Source organism: Heliconius melpomene, chromosome 5, assembly GCF_056956725.1.
Source record: "Heliconius melpomene rosina isolate 202511_hmr_F chromosome 5, ASM5695672v1, whole genome shotgun sequence".
NCBI classification, from domain to species: domain Eukaryota; kingdom Metazoa; phylum Arthropoda; class Insecta; order Lepidoptera; family Nymphalidae; genus Heliconius; species Heliconius melpomene.
The window spans coordinates 3,574,547-3,595,345 of NC_140393.1; the positions used below are offsets into that span (position 1 = coordinate 3,574,547).

A 20,799-nucleotide genomic window follows, 5' to 3' on the forward strand; every position below is an offset into this window, starting at 1 on the left:
TGTTCCACTGTGAAGAGTATTTTTATGGCTGTCAAATCTGCTTTAGTTGTCATTTAATATCATGAAATAATTTATCTAACAATATTGACGATAAAAGAAACTTAAAATAACAAGAAGTAATATTTATAAAAAAATTGTAAATTACTCAATATTTATTCTAAGTCTATGGAAAACACCAAATACGACACCAGCATGCACTGGTTTATTTGGATAAAATCCTCTTTTGTCTCTGCTTGAGCTTTATATGCACCAAAGCTCATAACGTTTTTATGTATCCTACATGTGCGATTTGCAAATATTCAAACAATTGCAAACAATTGAGTGATTTTTTTATCAGCTTCACGCTATATCCCGCACACAGCAGGGTAAGCAAAGGGAACATAGTGTTAAAACACTTCGTTCCTCACTTTCCGCTGAATTTATAAAGTAATGTAAATATTTATTAAAATTGTAAGTTCCTTTTACATACTAAAGTACAGTATAGTAGTACTAAACAAACAAACAATTTACAGCTTTTCTAGAGACACTTAGTGATGTTTCTTCAATAGAAACAAACAAATTGACACAAAACAAAGCATTTTGAAATAGTAAAAGCGTGTGACATGACCTACAAAAAAAACAAATGGGTCGATCGAATTGTTTTCCCATAGTTCGACCGATTCCATTCAGAATCTCATTACTCGTAAGGGCCACAACAAATCTGGCGCAATGTTCTCATGGACGTGTCCGTGCGGCGTATAGGGCAACGTGAGGTGACCATTACTGTACAAAGAGTTGCCTAAAATAGAGAGCTTTTGTGAGGCGGGTTGTTGAGGGGGAGGCGGGGGCGGGGCGGTCGCGGGCTGCCCGCCGGCTCAGTCGCGTCGCACCGCAGAGCCGCCTCGCACGCCGCGCACCACTACGACTGCGCACGCGCACGCGCACCCCCCACCGCGCCCCACAACGCGCACACGTGCACTGTGACCACCTGATGATACTACCTGTATCTATTGAACAACATGCAAGAACAAAGCACCTCCCGAACTAATAAGACTACGCTCAATTCATTGGAAAGCGCTATCATCAAACTGAAAAATAACCTCCAGATACAAGACAATAAAACGGACATGAGTGGTGTTGTCAGCATCGAGACGTCCTCCGAGGATGCCAAAAGCAATTCAAGTAAGATTACCAGTACATCATCTACCACGAACATTAACTTATCTATCGCATCCGCTGCGTTACTACAAGAGAACATGCTTCAACGGTCGTTACAAGGTGTGGTCATATCACTTCAAAATGCCATGATGAGTTCATTACAACAGGCTGCTCTTCTTCCTTCGAATTCTGCGGCCGCTGCAGCTTTAAACTTACAGGCTTTAGAGTCATATTTAACTTTACAACGTCTCACTACAGTGTCATCTGTCAATAGTTCCACACAACCAAATACGTCTGAAAACAATACCTCAACAAAACAAGACATATTAAGGCTTGCGACGGCAAGCGCTAAGATAACCGAAACAGACGTATCTGAAAGTGTTACAAGGATAATGTCACCGAAGACTCCTGAAGAATATCCATTGCCTGATGACATAGCTGCTGAAGATGTTGATTTATCTGAGGAAGTGGAAGAAGACTTGGCGTTACTTGATAATGAAGATGATTTTACATTAGAGCAACATTTAGAATCTACGTCAAAGGCTTATAATTATAGTTCAACACAAAGCTTAGATAACGGTTACCCAAGTCTTTTAATGAATGCGATGTATCAACAACAAATGAATGGAAGCCCCTCTCAACCTCCACTTTCCCCGCAACCATCCAACTCTTCAAGTTCAAAGTCAACTAATAGTTCAACATCTTCAACCAGCAGTATATCAAATAAACAAAAAACCACAGGTAGCGGACCGAGAACGAAAAAACAATTTATTTGCAAATTTTGTAATCGACAATTTACAAAATCCTATAACCTTTTAATACATGAAAGAACCCATACAGACGAACGACCTTACTCGTGTGACATCTGTGGAAAGGCTTTCCGACGGCAAGATCATCTGAGAGACCACAGGTAAATGAAATAACTATATTATAATTACATAATTTTATGACTATTTAAAGTAATTTAATATTAAATATAACATTTATCTGAATCTTAATAATGTAAAATAACATTTATTATGTTATTTATTATTAATCATCATCTAATGTTACATGTAATGTGAACTTAAACACTCTTGCCTCATAGGCAGGTATGCTCGTGTCAATATCTTAACACTCGAATGGACCATATAATTACAATTTACTCTACTCACGGAACACATTAATTATATCTTATCTCGACCCACCAAATAAATAGCTGAATCAATGGATGTTTTCAACTTTATTTTATAGTACTTAAACACCGTAACGGATGGCTCGGCCGATATTTATAAAATAAAAAATATCAGCTTCACGCACGCACCAGGGTAGGCAGAGGGAACATAGTGTTTAGACACTCCGTTCCCATAAATATTTCATTACCTCAAGTGGGGATCGAACCCACAACTTTCGTGTTAGAGTCACACCCTTGTGCCAGTGCGCCACGATGACCTCTAAAAAATTATAAAATAAAATAACAATAAACCGCGTCTAAAAACATTTGAGAGGATCACGATTCTCATTTTCGATATCAATAAAAGATTCGGTCCTCGGATTTCTACGCGAAACATTATGAACTTTTGAATAATGGCGGTGTAGAAAAATATTTCAAACAAAAAGGGTTAAGTACGGACCGGGCAGATGGTATCGACGAGTCGTTCGTCACGCTCGTTTATTATTTTATAAAACCACTGCTAATCCGAGAAGAGCTGAATGTTTTAATTTTGAATATTCCTTTTGTTTTTAACATCGAATTCCTTAGAAACTCGTGCGGCATATCTCATTTATCAGAAATTATTGATTGTTAAAACAACCTCAATCTTATTTAAAAGAAGAAAACAAACAAAATCTATACGATGAACTCGATAAACAACGCCATTACACGTATTGTATCAACAACAAGTTTTAACGTATACTTAGGAGTATCTATTTCTTTACTTATCTGTTCGAGTTCCACACCCAAAGATGTAAAGGTGTTGAATTTTTCACACCTGTCTCTCGATTTCTACCCAAATCACCGTATCTTAGTGGTAATAAAATAAATTTCATGTAGACGCCGGAGGGTTATCCCGGGCCCGACCCCGCCTGTCGATATTCAATCGATGTCCGTTGACACGGTACATTATAATGGAGTGGAACCTTCAGGTTTTTTTAACCGAGCACGTGGTCCTGACATGGGGATTAATGTGGACGACAAAAAAATAAGTTGCCTGGTTAAATATCTTGCGCATACCAAATTAAGACTGTGTTTGTTCATGACTTTTTTATTTACGGCATTTTAATATCTTTACTTCGAAAGGAAATTCGATTGTATCGTTATTATTGAAGATACGAGTATGTTTTAGGGGTGTACTATTATAATGTAAATTTATTAATGTTGTTTTTTTAAAAAAATAATAAATTAATCAACTTAAGTTTTACTAGTTTTAATGTTCAAATGCGTTTGCTTTTTAAAAAATCAATTAAACGAAAATATATTTTTTATATGCACGAACACATAATTATACTAATTTATCAAGACAATAATGAATTTTATATTCGTTATTTTTAAATAACTCTTTTAACTCTAAAACCTGTCGTTAAGATGAAAACCTAAATGCACATTACTATGACATGTTTTAAAGTTAATAAGCCTCAACTAGAATTTTATAGGCTATCAATATTTATAGCAGGTTTCATTTATCAACGTTGTCGCGATGCCCCGAGTTAGGCCTAACTGCGCCCGCGCCGGTGTCAGCACGGTCGGCTGCGCGCGCGCATCCTAATCGTCATCATCATCTTTTATATCCAAATCATTTTTTCATTCATCATCTTGGACCTCTTAATCGTCAGTTATCGTTATCTCAACTATTATTACACGTATTACGTTACTTTGAACACGTCGGTATTTCCTCTGGTCGAGTCAAGTGTATTTGTTTATCGAGTTTTTGAATTGGTCTCTCGATTTCTAGTATCTCGTTCGTATTATTGATTATAGCTTTGAGAACTGTAATTATTAGGTTTTCTATGTTTTAAATCAATTTTAGTATTCTGTATCCAGTTCGAATTTAACGGTGGGAACAACGGAAAAAATAACGAAATACATTAAGTTGTAATAATAGTTGAAACGAAATTAGTTGTTATCTTACGAGCCATATAACTTTTGTTTTTTCCAAGCTATAACCTTGTATAGTTACGTGATTTATCATACAAGTTAAAGCTATTAAAAAGCAGATATAGGAAGTTTGGTTATCTTAGCTCGTTTATACATGTAATAAAAACCACTTTGAACATTTAAATGCAAATGTAAAAGTTTGGATGCTCATTAAATGACCTTTTAAGTTAGGAGCACTCGTTTAATTGATGAGGATACGACCGATGGAACAGGAAGGTTGCTTATTGGTAATCATTTTAACAAGATTGGGGCCCATCCTGTCGTTGTCTAATTGTCAGTGATGGGTGTGAGTTCGATTTCTAGTTCACAAAAATATTATTTTTAAATTATTTTGATTTTACATCGCGCGGAAAGCACAGAAAAAGCGTCTTGACTTTAGAGCCCGTATTTATAAACATCTCAAGTCTGAGATCGATCTTGAGATGCTGTTTTTATTCATAAATTTATATATATGAATAAAAACGAAGATTGATTGAGTGAAAACTTCTCAGACTGGAAAGTAATTTATTAATACGGCCCTAGATTTTTATTTGTTTACCCAGTTATAAAGCTTGAAGCTAAAAGAAAAATACAAAAATTTAACAGTTTAGTTCTTAAGTTACGTAAATTGATGGCATTGAGAGAGAAATGAGAGGGTACGCGGATTTATTACACATATCCCGAGGGCCCTTGTTTGTTCCCGACATCGTACTACAAGGTTTTCAAAATGAGCCTTCAATATAGCACTTATGTGGGATATATTTATGATAATTGCATTTAAATAAGAAATGTATTAGTTGAGAAAGAACATTTTAAACATTTTATTATATTTATATTGATTCGAAATCCTGTATTTGGAGTTTTCAATGTTATTTTTAATACTTTACTATAGATAACTGATCGTTAGAACTTAAATATTAAAAGATTTTTATGTTTTTTTATAATATATATGCATAATAACAATGTTAACATACAATTGCATTGTCATACTTCACCATTTCAAATTGTGATGATGAAAAACATGATATAGGAAACATAAGTCAGGGGCACAAACGTGTAACTGTATGCACAACAGGTTGCGGGTTCGATCCCCATTTGAAGATTTTTTTTTTATTCGCTCTGGTGTCGAGACAAGACAATGCTTCGAGAATTCGGTGAAAAATGGAGAATAGAGTGTCTCAACACTAGTTTCCCTTTGCTTATCCTGATCAGTGTGGGATACACTGTGAAATTAAAAAAAACACACCTCAACAACACCATCAAAACGTTTTAATCATAATATCAACATTTAAAGATTTAACTAAACTGATATTCTCTTTGTTCCAGATACATACATTCTAAAGAAAAACCATTCAAATGTCTCGAATGCGGCAAAGGTTTCTGCCAGTCACGCACCTTGGCAGTCCATAAAATATTACATATGGAAGAATCCCCACATAAGTGCCCAGTATGCAGTAGAAGCTTCAACCAGCGATCGAACCTAAAAACCCATTTATTAACCCATACAGATATTAAACCTTATAATTGTACTGCCTGTGGGAAAGTGTTTAGGCGTAATTGTGATCTACGGCGACACAGCCTAACACACAATCTAGTTAGTATATCCTCTTCATCTTCTCCTAGTGGAGGAGACAAGTCCTCATTATTAAATCCCAATTTTCCTATCGATAATTTAGATACTGAAGAAGAGAATTGAGTGTTTTTCAAGTTATTTTTAAGTTTAGCCTTAAATAAAAGACTGATGATTTCCAGTGCCTTATTAGAAAACTTAATTGAATATTTTTTATGTAACATGCTGTATAAGTTGTTTTTTTTTTTTCAAATTAGGCTGCAGATTTTTATTATGTATTTATCATAACTAATTTTAGTATGAATGGGTTTCTATATATTTCATCATTGCCTAAGTAAAAAATTAAATAAAATATTTTTTTCTCTATTAACCTAATGAAAATCTGCACAATTATACATTTCTTGTTAAATTTGTATTAATTAAACATATACATCTGTCTATACGTTTGGAGGTATTTTAGTTAAGTATTATGCAATATAAAAAAAAACATAGATTTCTAGTATTATTTCTGCATTTCACATATATTGTACATTGCTGATCTCATATGTGTATTATAAAAATAATGTAAATATATATTATAAGTGGCTAAGTCAATTATAATGGATCCGTCCTCAATTGTTAGATTATGATAAAATCAAAACTTAATTTAAGTAAACTTTCAAATTTCATATTCGTCTTCCTTTTTGTTTTAGGTAAAGATTATTTGTGTGAATATATAGTGTCTTGTACAAAATATTTTAGTAAATATTTTATTATAATAAAATCTTTGAATCCTTATATTTGTCTTTTATTATCTTTCAATTCGAAAGAAATACATTAAAGCATACGTAATAACGTAATGCTGCAAATTAAAATGTTTTTTAACTTTTAATTATTATATGAGGTAAGGTTGATATGTACCTACTATTGTTAATAATTTTATTATTTCCTTTTCTATATTTATATTTACTTACAAACTTCACTTAAATAAACTTTTTAGTTATTACTTTATATAAAATTGTATTAATAACGGTGGTAAATTTGAAGGCAATCGTAAAAACATTTAAAATTTTCATTAATAAATATTTTTTATACAATGACTACTTTTACCCAAATTCATTATCTTAATCATAAAAATTACATTGAATTAGTTTCTTTTTAAATTTATATTTAAAAAAGAAAAACTGAGATATAGCATGCTGTACTTGACTGGTACTACTTAACAGAGTATTTTGAGTCCTCCTGCTATATGCCTGCTCTATTTTATTGGAAAGTTCTAGCTTCTTCTAGCCGTTTCTACAAAAAAAATCCATTACTTTTTTTGCTTCACGCAGCACGCTGCTCATAGCGGGGTAGACAGAGGGAACCTAGTGATAAGACACTCAGTTCTCTACTTACAAAACGTTCATTCTCCACTTTCTGCCGAATTCTTGTGGCATTGCGTGCTTTTACCTCGATAGCAGAGGTAGGAAATGAAGATAATAAATATTTATTTCCCGAGTGAGAATTGAACGCACTATCGTCACACTAACACTCACATATTGTGCCCTAGCTTTAAAATGTTTTACGTATCATTAAAATATTTCTTTAACCATAACAGATAAAATAAAAGGCAACACTCCTACATACGGTCCATACAAATGATCTTTAAAATTACATCGTCAGCCTCAATTAAATATTAGATTTCTCAATAATATGGTTCAAGTAAAAATGGAAATAGAATTAATGAAAACTATCAGCTTCACGCTGTATCCCGCATACAGCAGGATAGGCAGAGGGAACCTAGTGTCGAGACACTCCGTTCCCCACTTTCTGCCGAATTCTGGAGGCATTGCATGTTGAGAGGCAGAACTTAACGCCGAGCTTTGAATCGACACCAGAGAGAAGAAATGGAAATATAAATGTAAATAAATATTTCACTTCCTCGAGTGGGGATCGAACCCACAACCGTCGCGTTACAGTCACGTCTTGTGCCGCTGCGCCATGACGGCCTCATTATGAAAACTATAAAAATTTGATTTTTTCTTATCTCCAAGCATAGGTATATAGGAGGACAGGCAGAGTAAATCTGGTGCTAAAGATGTTCTCTATATTCTGCTCAGTTTCTAACTTTACTCAAAACAATATAACTCATTCCCCCGAATGTGGATCGAACCCACAACCACAATGTTTATAGTCTGATACGTCCACCTGTGCATCACAATGACTGCACTATATAGGGTAAGAATGCGCAGTGCACAGTTACGTATTCATAATGTAAGGTTTGCCATAAATTTCATTTGTCAAATAAACATGAAAAATATTGTCTATGTCAGAATTCATGTAAGTCACTATACTTTTGAAGAATTTATGACGATCTAAATTGTCTACTGTTGTGTCTAATAAATAACCTTAACTGCGCACTCTTGTCCTCACTAATTATTTAAGAGTGCGTTTTTCTAGGACTGTTGATTTTTAATTATCCAATTAAAGTTGTTCTGTCAGTTTTCTTAGATTTATTTAGTTTAATTTCCTTAAATAAAAATATTTAATCGCAGAGATATTGAAACATGTTTTCTTAGAGTCCTTTATTATAAACGATAACTCTACATTCAAATTGTTGCACTTACTCATATCAAGATTTTATTGAAAAAAGAGTAATTTTAGGTGTGTGTCTCGTAACTCTCAAGCCTCTCGTTTTACGAGATAAGACAAATAAAAATAATTGAAATATAATCATAGTCCCCGAAAGGGAATCGAACCCACGAGCAATGCTGATAACGTCAAACATTATTTAACTGCGCCATGATGCCTGTTTATCATTCATTATTATAAAACATATCATTTTTTACTAAATAAAAAATCGACTTTATTATAAAACATTTTATTGTAAAATAGAAATAGTTCTTAATAGTTATAATAGATGTCGCTAGTAGTTTTTTTCAATATGTCATTAGGTCAATGTTTAGAACTTTCAATATTTTAACTTCGTTTCATTTCTTTTATTTTTTAAATAATACTTAAAATATTAGGTACTGTTTACATGAATATAACTATAAACTAAATATGACACCCTTGTGACGCAGTGGGGGTACCTCTGTCAAAAAATTGTAATAATAGTAATAATTTAAATCATCAAAATAAAAAAACCTAGGTATGTCTATCACAATTTATTTTTTTCTTAACAAAATTGCACACGTTTTATATTAAATATAATATAATACATGAAGATTAAACAATAATATATTTGCTAATATTTTTATATTTTACTATAATTCTAATCTTTTTTACATCTGTTTCACATTTTATGTAATAAAAATATGCTTAAAATAAAACATGTATTACAGATTAAAATTATAAACAATTAATTGTAAACTTAAAAATTAAAAAAAACTAAAACTTACGTGGCTATTAGCAACAAAAGATGACTACCAAGCTTGAAAAATCGATTCAATTCAACGCCAAATCGATGTGAGAGCATGAGATATACTCACATAACACAATAAAAAGGTCCCATTGTCGATCCAAGAGCACAAAAGCGTTAAGAGTGTATCAAAATGACATAAAGACGAGTCCTTTCTTAACAAAACAAATTTATAATGGACCAAATGTTTTCTAATCCTTTTTTTTTCTATCAAATTTTGGAAATTTATGATGTGTTAAAAAGGTTAGGTTAGTTTATGTATTATCTGTAGATGTGCATTTCGCATTCGTCAGTTATTCGCATTTTAAATTTCGAATGCGTGAGTCGTTTCTTGTATCGTAGGTAATGTTGTTTTTTTTTTATTTTATTTTTTGCCATTTTATTCGACTTTGGTCACGTTCAGGTTATTTTTTTTTATTGGAAAACATGTTTGTGATAAAATAGATTTATTTTAATATTTTGCTGGAAAATATTTTAAAACTATTGATATTTTTTAATTTATTTACCATAATTGGTACCTCATTCATATTTTTTTCTATAACCTAATATATTTTTTAAAATATCTTATAATGTATTTTTTAAATATTAGTTTTACAAAAGAATGGTTTTCACTAAGAATTATCAAACAATATGACAACATAATATCGGTAGATGAATCTTAAACAATCTATAGTCAAAAATGACATACAAATTAGAAGTAACGTAACAATCACCCCAGCGATCCCGCTGAGCCAAAGTATAAATTTAAAGAAATTTTTTGCAAGCATTGTTATCTTTAGCGGTGTTTGAAAAATATTTACTTTCGAGTGGTTTTTAGTTAAGTATAATGTCGTATTTGGTACTTTTATTCGCAAGGACCACACACGGGAACCTTATTTTTTTTTATATTCGTAAAATTGTATAAGGTGTTTTGACAATGCGGTCGGAACGTGAGTGTTCGCTGTTACGAATGTTAAACACGGTTCCGCTCGGGCTGTTTGTCTTTGTACTGCGAATGTGAATCGTGAGTTTTAACCTTTTTTTTTAGTTTTTTTTTGTTTTAGTCTCTGTTTTTTGTTTTTCACACCTCTTATAAAATTAAATTATTGTATAAAATAGTCTTTTAATATTGCTATTTGTATATAATTCCAAATATTTGAAAATTTACAAGCAAAATTTAAAAAATTTTTTTGTAAATTAGGGCCTCTGTTCGTTCAAAATTGTACCTAATAAAATGTAATACAGTATGATGAAATCCCGCTAAAGACATTGTTTCAACAAAGCAGATAGAGGGAACCTAGTGTTAAAACATTTCATTCCCAATATTCTGCCGAAATTTTCGAGACATTGCGCTTTTAATGTTGGAACTAAACGCCGGAATTTAGCCTTGGTGCCAGGGCGTAAAAATGAAAATAATAATTTAGTACCCCAAATGGCGGATTGAATCCACAACCGTCGCGTTACAGACACACCTTTGTGCTCCTCCGCTACAAAGACCTCAATTTCTTACTATCTCTCTCTCTCTCTCTCCTCTTCTTAAAAATATAAAGTCTTACTTTTCCATTATTTCATATATAAATAATAAGTTAGTATAAGAAACACGTCGTGTGCGGCCCGTATCTATGCACTATCGCGAGTCGTAGTTGCTGTCTCTGAAGTGATAGCTGCGCGTGGGCAACGCCAATGATAAGACAACGCAGATACGCCTGTCTGGTGCGATAGTGGTTGACGTTGATCGGAATGGAATGGTGTTTAGCGCGGTGGATAGAGTACTGGTTTGAATATATTTGTATGTGGTTTTTTGTGGTATGTTTAATGGATATTTTTTTATATATTTCATATCTTTAAATGGAAATTATTATATGTAAATGTTAGCTAATGTTTGACCACATTGACTATTGTTCGTTGCCCTAATCAAATCAACGTACCAACAGGTGTATAAGTTTGGCAGCCGAGCAAGTGGGTCATCGTTTATGAGTTAGCACTACAGTCACATAATGTCAACTTTTGGGCGCATCCTCATGTTTTCTTTGCAGTGGCCAATTTAGCGACGTAATCTCTTGAACGACTTCCAAAGTCACTACTTCAAGCGTTCAGGTTGCACGCCTGTGGTGAAATACTGTTTAAGAGAAAAGCTGAAATATGTATCCAAAAACTACAGTGGATAAAGCTGTGGCGCCCTTTTTATAAAATCCACATCAGATGACGGGCACAGAGTGCATTGTAGTCGTAAAATGGCAGCCGAGTATCTTTTCTTGGCTCGATTTCAAGGGATTTACAATAATAAAATATAATAACTTTACAAATCAAGAAAAAAAAACCAATAAATTAAAGAGTAGGTTTTATTTTTATTTTCAGCATTTATCTTATTTAAAATTTAATACAAAATTAATTAGTGATAATTAAATGTTGTAAATACAATTTAATTTCACTAACTAGCCTTAATGTTTCTTACAATATGTAATAAATAAATCCTGTTTTACTCACAATGTTCACATCGTTGATAGACTATGGTACATCTCATCTATACATAATCTTTGACAAGCTAACACTTTGCAATGGCAAGCGGCACTCGCAATCACAATAATCAACGTTAATTCGCGCACTTCTGATATGATAATGTTTAAACCTAAGTTCTGAGATAAATTTGAAGTAAAATGAATATTTAACATTAGTAAATATAATTTCCATTCTGAAGTTAGTTATGGTACAGCTGCGCTAAAGTAAAATACTGTAAATGCTACAGGATTCAATTCTCATTCGAGGAAATTAAATGTTTTATTTTTTTTCATTTCCTTGCTCTGGTGACGAGACAAGACGCGGCGTTGAGTTTCACAAGTCAAAATTCAATACCTCCAGAATTCGATGGAAAGTTAGAAACCGAAGTGTATCAATGGGAACGGAGTGTCTTAACACTAGTTTCCTAGCTAAAAGAAATATAATTTAAAACCTTTTGTCTTTGAATAATTGCGATTAATCGATTGCTAATAATTTCTTTACTCACAGTTTCATTTATTTGGATGGAATGTAAATCTATTACCTACGTTCATGGCCCTTTCCAAAATACAAAGAGAAAGGACAAACAATACGTCACCATGGATTACAGTTTCCTTCAATTTCTGTGACCTAAACTCCTAAGTGGAGCACCTCGAATCCTCAACATAAAATTTCAATAAAATATTATGATAATCAAAGAAAAAGCTGATTATAACTGTTCCATTTCTTCTTCTGGTAACAAGACAAACCGCGGCGTTGATTTCGGCACCTCAATACACAACGTCTCAAAAATTGGTGTAAACATAGGGTTCTTTCTATACTTAACCTGCATAATGCGGAATGGATCGTGCAATAGTTTCATAAGAATAAATATTCTAGAAATACAAAGCTTTTCTTCTTTTCTTTTTATTTAGTTGAGAATAGAAGATTATATTTTTAAATAATTATTATAATGTATAAAATAAGCATATTCGCCATGTATCTATAGTGTTAGGAAAAATGCTATGCTTCTGATCAACAATGTGCTAAAAACCTACTTATTTTAAATACACAGGTACGTACCATAAATTAAATTTATTGCATTTAATATAAGATAGACATAATATGTTTCATATTTAATTTCAATTATACCTATTATTTATAAAAATATATTTCTATGAAAATGTAAATTGCAAAAATACTTTTTAATGAAAATCATAAGCCAGCAGTCATAAGAGGTTTCTTAGCATATCTTTCTAATTAATCAACAGAAATAAATAACAAATCTTGATAATTATTGGTAAATTTTTTCAATTCATAATTATTTTTCAACTAAATGAAAAGTTTCATACTTAAAAGGATGAAATTGGACTTTTGAAAGAAGTATCACCGGTCTCATACGAACGCTACTATCGGTAATCCTACACTGATGCTCAAAGAAGAGGCGGTGGGCGGTGCTTATTATGCCACGCCCACAACCTCCCACAAAACTTTCTGATTGGCCAGCTCTATTGATGCGCAAGAGCATTCAAAGTGAATGCGATGAAATTGATTCAATCGTTGTATTGAATCTTGAAGTGATATTGTAATTTTCATTTTGGGTCTCGCCTTGGGCTTAAAGACAGACAAATTTTAATTACAGTTAGTACGGACTCGTAATGAAATATGTTTTAAATTGTATAATGATTTATGTTGGCAATTTTTTAAATAAAATGATAAAAGAAAATATGTTTTTATTTCTGTTAATATTATTGTTTAAATTGTAGAGTTCGTAATGGAGTTATAATCAAAACAAATATATTTAGTCACGTTTAATATATTTACAATTGCAGAAAATCGAGAGATACTTAAAATATTTTTAGACAATTAATTCCTAATATAAATAAAAAAAAATTACAAATATTTTTTTTTACATTTTTGGTAGTTTTCATCTATCTTTACTTGTAATTATACGCCACTAAGTGTTCGAAAAGCCGATAGATTTTTAAACCAAATAATAAAAACAAACTGGTTAAAAATGTTTTTTTTTTCTGTATAACCCAAAAATAACGTCATGTGTCCATACACACTTCTTCTTCATTTTACCTTGGAAAAGAAGTCGTATGTAAAAGCTAGTATATTATATGTTTATGCTATGTTTATGTTAATGAATAGGTACTATTTTTTAGCTTCACGCAGTATCCCGCTCATAGGAGAGTAGACAAAGGGAACTTGAGAACCTAATGACAGGCACTCCATTCCCATTACCCACTTTTTGTGGTTTCCCATCACCCAAATTCTCGAGACATTGCTTAATCAGTGATGGAACTCAACGCCGCACTTTACCTCGTTACCAGAGCAAAGAAATATAAATATTAAATATTTAACTTTCTCGAGTGAGAATCGAACCTACAACCAGTCGCGATTACATTATAACACGACTGGTCGCTATACTAACCATAAATACTAAAATATCATACTGAAATAGCTACTCTAACACAAATCCTTCTCACATTATCGACAAATTGACTCTGGTTCTACAATAGCAACAAAACATTTATCGATGTCTAGATACCGGCTAATGGTGGAACTAGTTCTATTAAATATTTATTGTCTAGATTTAAACTTAGCAACTAATCTATAGGATAAAGCGTGAAATTATATTTTGGATTTATATCGAAATATTTTAGCTACGTAGGTACATTTATTATAATTGTTAAATACGAGTAAACACTTTAAAAAATATATTTCTTCAATTTTCTTCGCTTTCCCTACATCTTCAAAAAAACATAAATATAGACATTTAAAATACGCCCTAGACTTCCACTTCTCGTGCTCTTTATGGTATTCGTGGTGTCGATCTCACTCGAAGAAATGAATTATTATTCTTATTCTACTTTTTCCAGTCTGTGAGACAAATACCTACATTCAATAGATTCAAAGTTAATGTGAAACTGTAAACTTCCTTTTTGGATGTCGGTTAATAAAATGTCAAATTTCAACTTTTAAATACACTTTTCAAAATAAATATTATTTCATATAGCAGCGTCGACAGGGGAAACCTAGAGTTAAGACACTCTGTTTTCCACATACCGCCCAAATTTCGAGACATAACGTGTTCAATGATGGACCTCAAAGCCGTGTTTTTTCTTGTTACCAAAACGAAAACACGAAATTAATTCCTCCGAGCGGGAATTGATCCCACAACCTCTACGCTTACAGGCTAACATACTATAATATATAATAAATATATAATATTAGTTAAAACACATACAAAGTCAAACATAAAACGGTGTAATACTCTCCACACTCCATGGCCGGCACACGCTGAAAGGCATTCACTTAGTAAATATTAGTTAACACCATTGTGTCGGCGCACCAAAGCTTATCTTATCATATTTGTTCACCAAACACCACTTTTTTCTCCTTTTTTTTCTCTGTTTGGTGAAGGGCGCTCGTCTGTCTGTCCGTTTGCCTTGAGTTTTATCTATTGATGTGGACTGGATAGGATTAGAATTTAGGGCTAAGTTGGTTTAATAAATAGTTAGTGAGTTTTTAGTTGGATTTTATTGATTTTTTTTTGTAAAAAAACAAAAATTTTTGGTCGTTTTTATTTCGGTTATAAGTGCATAAATAAGTACATTTTTTTATCAGGGTAGGCAAAAGGAGCCTATTAATTATTTATTAATATACTGCATTTTTGATACCTACATTGCGTATTGACTCAACTGCTGCACTCAACGCCAAGTTTTATCTCGTCTCTCAAAGGAAATAAAAATATTAAATACTTCATTCTCCTAAGTAGTAATCGAAACTACGACCATAGCGTTTACAATCAGACGCTGCCACTATGCCACAACGATCGGACGGTCTCTCTATTTTTCGTTTTTAATTTAGACATTCAGAAAATATTTTTTTAAAGTATATACCCATATTATGTTATATTTAGCATAAATGTGGTTTAAAGAACCAGGAAAATCCAAACTGCTTCACTACAGTAGGTACATATAGTAATATATAAAAATAAATAATATTATGTTCATATATAAATCTATATAGATAAAATCGAAAGGTCACTCACTCATTACGAAGTTTCAGAAACTACATGTGCTAGGAATCTCAAATTTTGCATAGGACTTATTTATAGGACGTAGGTGCTCGCTAAGACGGGAATTTGTAATATTCGACTCCTAAGAGGTTGTTTTTGGGGTTGAAAGTTTGTATGAAACTTCGTTACTACAAATGCTAGGAGTCTCAAATTTTGCATGAACGTCACTTATAGGACGTAGGTATCTACATCCTATGAGACAGACATTAACAATAACGTGGTTCACACAGGCGAAGCCGCGGGCAGGCCGCTAGTAGTATATATAAAAATAAATAATATTATGTTCATACATAAATAAATATATAAAAATCACAATTTCATAATCTTTTTTACTGCTTGCAGATAAATTACATTATGCTACTTACGTCAACTATTTACGTAATATAGGTACATGTTTAAACACATCTTTAAAATGATTACATTTTTATAGCTACACGCTGAATTCCGCACGTAGAAGATAGGTAGGTAACGGAGAACCTAGTACTGTGACGCTACGTTCCCAAAAAGACACTTACGGTACTTTCCGCCGACGTTGTAAGTTAATTGGTGAAACTCAACGCCGGGCTTTGTCTCGTTACCATTACCAGCCACGACTGGCCTCAAATACATATATTTCTTATCTCGATAATTCAAATTAATTAAAATGTATTTATCTATATCCGTACCTTGTTCATCCTTTACTTACCTGCCATCATCATTGCATCCCATAAACAGGGTGCTCCTTAATTGCGAACTCGTTTATCCCTTTTTATGTTAAAGAACAAGTAGGCAGTCAAAGTTTATGAGTTTATAGCTGCAATAGCAACCGATACCTTCTTTAATTAACAGCTTCATTGGCAAGGACCACCGTACCCTATAATTAATATAGTCCAACAAAATAGGGTATCTAATGAAAATGTCTTAATTTTATTGAATTACCCTCAATCTTCGTTTATAGTGGTTTATTGTGCTGTAAAGATAGGAGAGCCAGCATCCCTGTTTGGGCGTTAATCTTTTTATTGTATGGCGATGGAAAAAATCAATTGTTTGTAATTCAATTTTTTTTTCTGGTATTGTTTTGGTATTTAATTATTTTTGTTTAACATTATTTTAATAAAAAGTTATATAACTTGACAAAAGGATTATAATATTTTTATTGGCGCGTGCCTGGCTGTAAGCGATGACTTTGGTTCCAATCAAAACTCAAACTTATGTAAATTAATGAATAATTTTTATTTCTCCTATCATTATAATATGTAACACGCAGGATCTCAATAAAACGCTGCGTCAGGAACGAAGTGTCGTAACACTAGATTCTCTGCCTAAACTGCCATTTACCTAGATAGTATTTATGTTAGATTCGAGCTCCAAACACGAAAAATCCTCATTTAGTGTGGCTTATGTTTTGTTCCAAAACTTAAAACCTAAAAGACCTACCATTACAGCTTAGAAATAAATATTATTAATGTAGGTACATTAAAATAAAAAAAATCACATAAATCATTAAAATTATTTATTTTAAAAACACTATAATAATTGATGTTTAAGCTATTAATTTTTCACTACTAACAATAATATAAACCTAATTAACATATCAAATGACGCATCACGAAACGTTCCTAAGTAATTGTTTATACAATACATAGATAATTATTTATCTAAAACAAACGAACAAACGTAAAAACATAATATTTTTTCACACGTGCCAGTCTGACGTAAAAAGGCTTTTACAAAAGCTTGTAGAAGATACTAAGGCCGTTGTGACTCAGTGGCAAAAGGGTATGGCTGTAAGTTCGATTCCGCTGGGGGGAGTGAAATCATTAATATTTAGCTCCTCTGGTGCTCCACGGGGTCGTGGGCGGCGGTGATCATCATCAGGTGACGCCGAACGCTCGTTTGCCTTGTCCTTTTTCCATAAAAAAAAAAACACTAATTTGTCGAAAATACTGAGGTTATCATGGCAGTAAACGCAACGGGGTTGTGGTTGCTATGGGTTCGATTCCCATTTGTAGGAATGAAATATTTAATATTATCATTTCCTCGCTCTAGAATTTACACTAAGCGCGTCATTGAGTTATGAAACTCAACACGCAATGAGGGAACTTAAGAATAGGTTCCCTCAACCACCCTACTAGATACGAGAAGAAAAAAAAAGAGAAAAAAAAACACCCCAAATAGGTACAAAAAGTTCACAAGTAAAATACAAGAGCCGTATCGCGTACCTAATAGTGTTCATAAAGTTTAAATTGAAGCATAACCGCCACTTAATGTTGTAATGAAATAATTTGCAACAGTTTATTACTAAATGAAAATCGACTTATCGACTTAGCGGGTGGTAATCGAGTATACTACAACCAACCAGTTGTGGCCGCTATGAAGTTAGGTTTTCTGAACTTATGCGCATTATTCATTCGGGAAGAAGATAATATAACTAAGAAAAATCGTAAAATTAATTTTGCGCAGCCTATATCTAACTTCACAACAGCCACGATTTGTTGACCGTAGTATAATGAGAAAGCTTTTAGCGCGATCAAATTGTTTTGTTCTACGTTATATCGCGTTTTATTTTGTAGTGTTAAGAAGTTATTGAGACGGTTGTAGAAGGAGTGCAGGTGGTAAGTGATTTGTTCTTAATTGATAGCTTTTTTTAGTTATTTTATAATGAAAGCTGTTGAGATTATTATGTTTTTTTTTTGCTTGGTTACTGGGTTATATTGGTTGGTTGACGAGCTGGTGCTGGTTAATGGAGGTTCTTAATTTTATGTGGTTCCCGACATATGGTGAATCATCAGATGAGACGAGCTTGACAGAATGTGAAAGCTGTGAGTTCACGTCCTATCCCGAAATTCAATATTTTTTTAGCTTCACGTTATATCCCGCACATAGCAGGTTAGACAGAGGTAAACTGAACAACCTAGTGCTAAGTTACTCTGTTACCATTTAACATTTTCTGCTCCCCAATTTCCGACTCAGGAGGTTAAAAATTGTGGAAAATTTAGTATATAAAAGTAAGTGAGAAATTTCCAGAAAATCGCATAAAATTGAAATCTTTTTTAAACCTAAGCCAGTAAGTACTTCACTATTTTGAGACTGGAATTTCCAAAAAATTAAAACCCATGTTTACAACATTTTTATTATTAAGGCTTATTTAAATCCATTAGGTATACTAACCTTAAAAATTTAAGGATTTCTTACCGTACTTTTAAAAGGGGAATTGATTTTTCAATATTATATAACAGACAACAGTACGAACATTACAAAATATACATACATACATAAATATATTTATTAAGTATATATAATTCTAACCCTTTGTGGTTAGTGTTGTGTTTTATTTCTGATTCAACACTCTCGGTTCGTTTAAAAATGTCGTAACCACACTTCATCACACAATTAAATTCTACCAAAGAAAGGGTATCGATGGTCCTCCATTATGGAACCTATTGTTAACATTCCCCTCACAATGGCCCGCTTGTATATGAAAAAAGAAATGGCCAGTTTGACATACGGCTGTTGAATTATTGAATCTGTTGAGAATTATTATTGATCGTTTGATTTGTATAAACCGATTGGTTGTAGGTTCGAGCACCACTCGAGAATTTCTTCGCTCTGGTGTTGAGACAAAGGGCGGCGTTGAGTTTCGCAATTCAACACGTAATGCTTTCAGAATTCGGCGGGAAGTGGCAAACGGAGTGTCTTAACACTAAGTTCCATTTGCCTACCCTGCCGTGTGGGATACAGCGCGAAGCCGATTTAATTTTGATTAGATTTTTTTGGTTAGTTTATTATCAGAAAGTATTTCTTTAGTATGTTTATATGATACTTATATGTGTATTATTTATTACGATTTTTTTTACTTTTTAAATTTTCTTTCATCGTCTTTTTTCAAAAAGGACGAGGAATATATATTAAACAAGTTGTTTTTAAATTTGCTATATTTTTTTAACCAATCTAAATGCCGTAAGTGGAACTGGATTGGGCACATGCTGCGTCGACGTCCTGGTCATATACAGATGCTACAATGGATTACAATCCTCAAGGAAAGCGTGACCGTTCCAAGTAAACCTGGCGATGTTCAGTTTTTCAAGAAGCGAAGAAACGAAGAAGCTCAAGATCCTCAGCTGCAACCAGGGAACATAGTAATTTAAATCAAGTAAGTCATTTTTTTAAGCATTCATAATAATTTTTGTATATTACTAAAATAGCTAAAATTATACTAGTTACTCGTAGATACAATAATATATTTTAATTTTTTTGCTTTAAAACGAGAAAATATATATTTTTTTTGACAACAAAGTTGGCGATTATATGAGTCTGTGTGTATCACACATTATTTGGGACCATAACAAATTCGTCAGATCAACGCGGCGCGCCTCTCGCTCGGTTATGGGTGTCGATTGTGAATATTACACTACTTATTACATAATTCTGAATATAAAAATGTTTAATTTTTCAAAAAAATATACATTTTACGATTTTTCCTACTAAAACAGACAGTAAATAAATCAACTATTTAACATTATATTTCCTTTTTTTTCAGCTTCACGCTGTATCCCGGATGTAGAAGGGTAGGCAGAGGAAGTCTAGTGCTAAAACTCTCCTCTCCTTTACACCGAATTTTGGAGGCATTGCGTATTGAGTGGCGGTACTCAACGCCGCGCGAGACTCCAAGGCGACTAAAAAAATATTGGCCTAACATTACATACAAGCTATCTAATCTTAAATCTAATATACTACATATATATGTAAAATCTAGAAGTTGTTTTAAATAATATCAAAAGAATTAACCTTATCCAAACAAACGTCCAAACATCTGAACCAATAAACAGTATCCAATACAAAATAAAATATAAAATGCATTAAAAATTCCCAAAACAGTAATGAAATACCAGAGTTTAGTTGTCTCTATTTAAAAATCCGTTGTCAGTGACCGAATTTCGAATGTCATTCGGACCAGATCCAATACCTCGCAATCAAATAAACATGGCTTTCATATCGGTTTCTACAGCATCATGACATTTTATAGGAAATATAATACTAAATTGGTCTTTATGTATTGGTTAGAAGGGCCATAGAGG

General features: G+C 32.7%; 1 protein-coding gene across 1 annotated transcript; it reads left to right on the plus strand.

Annotated features, from left to right (window-relative positions):
• Nucleotides 1-847: 847 nt before the first annotated feature.
• On the plus strand, nt 848-6,512 carry LOC146538924 (uncharacterized). Its single transcript, XM_085185814.1, has 2 exons — nt 848-2,047; nt 5,576-6,512. Exons 1-2 carry the CDS (start codon nt 999-1,001, stop codon nt 5,943-5,945), a joined length of 1,419 nt encoding a protein of 472 aa, XP_085041940.1. The 5' UTR covers nt 848-998; the 3' UTR covers nt 5,946-6,512.
• Nucleotides 6,513-20,799: the final 14,287 nt, after the last annotated feature.

Coding starts and splice junctions, on each gene's coding strand:
- LOC146538924 (XM_085185814.1), top strand. CDS start 999: ATGCAAGAACAAAGCACCTCCCGAACTAATAAGACTACGCTCAATTCA. Junction 2,048..5,575: donor GATCATCTGAGAGACCACAG/GTAAATGAAATA, acceptor TCTTTGTTCCAG/ATACATACATTCTAAAGAAA.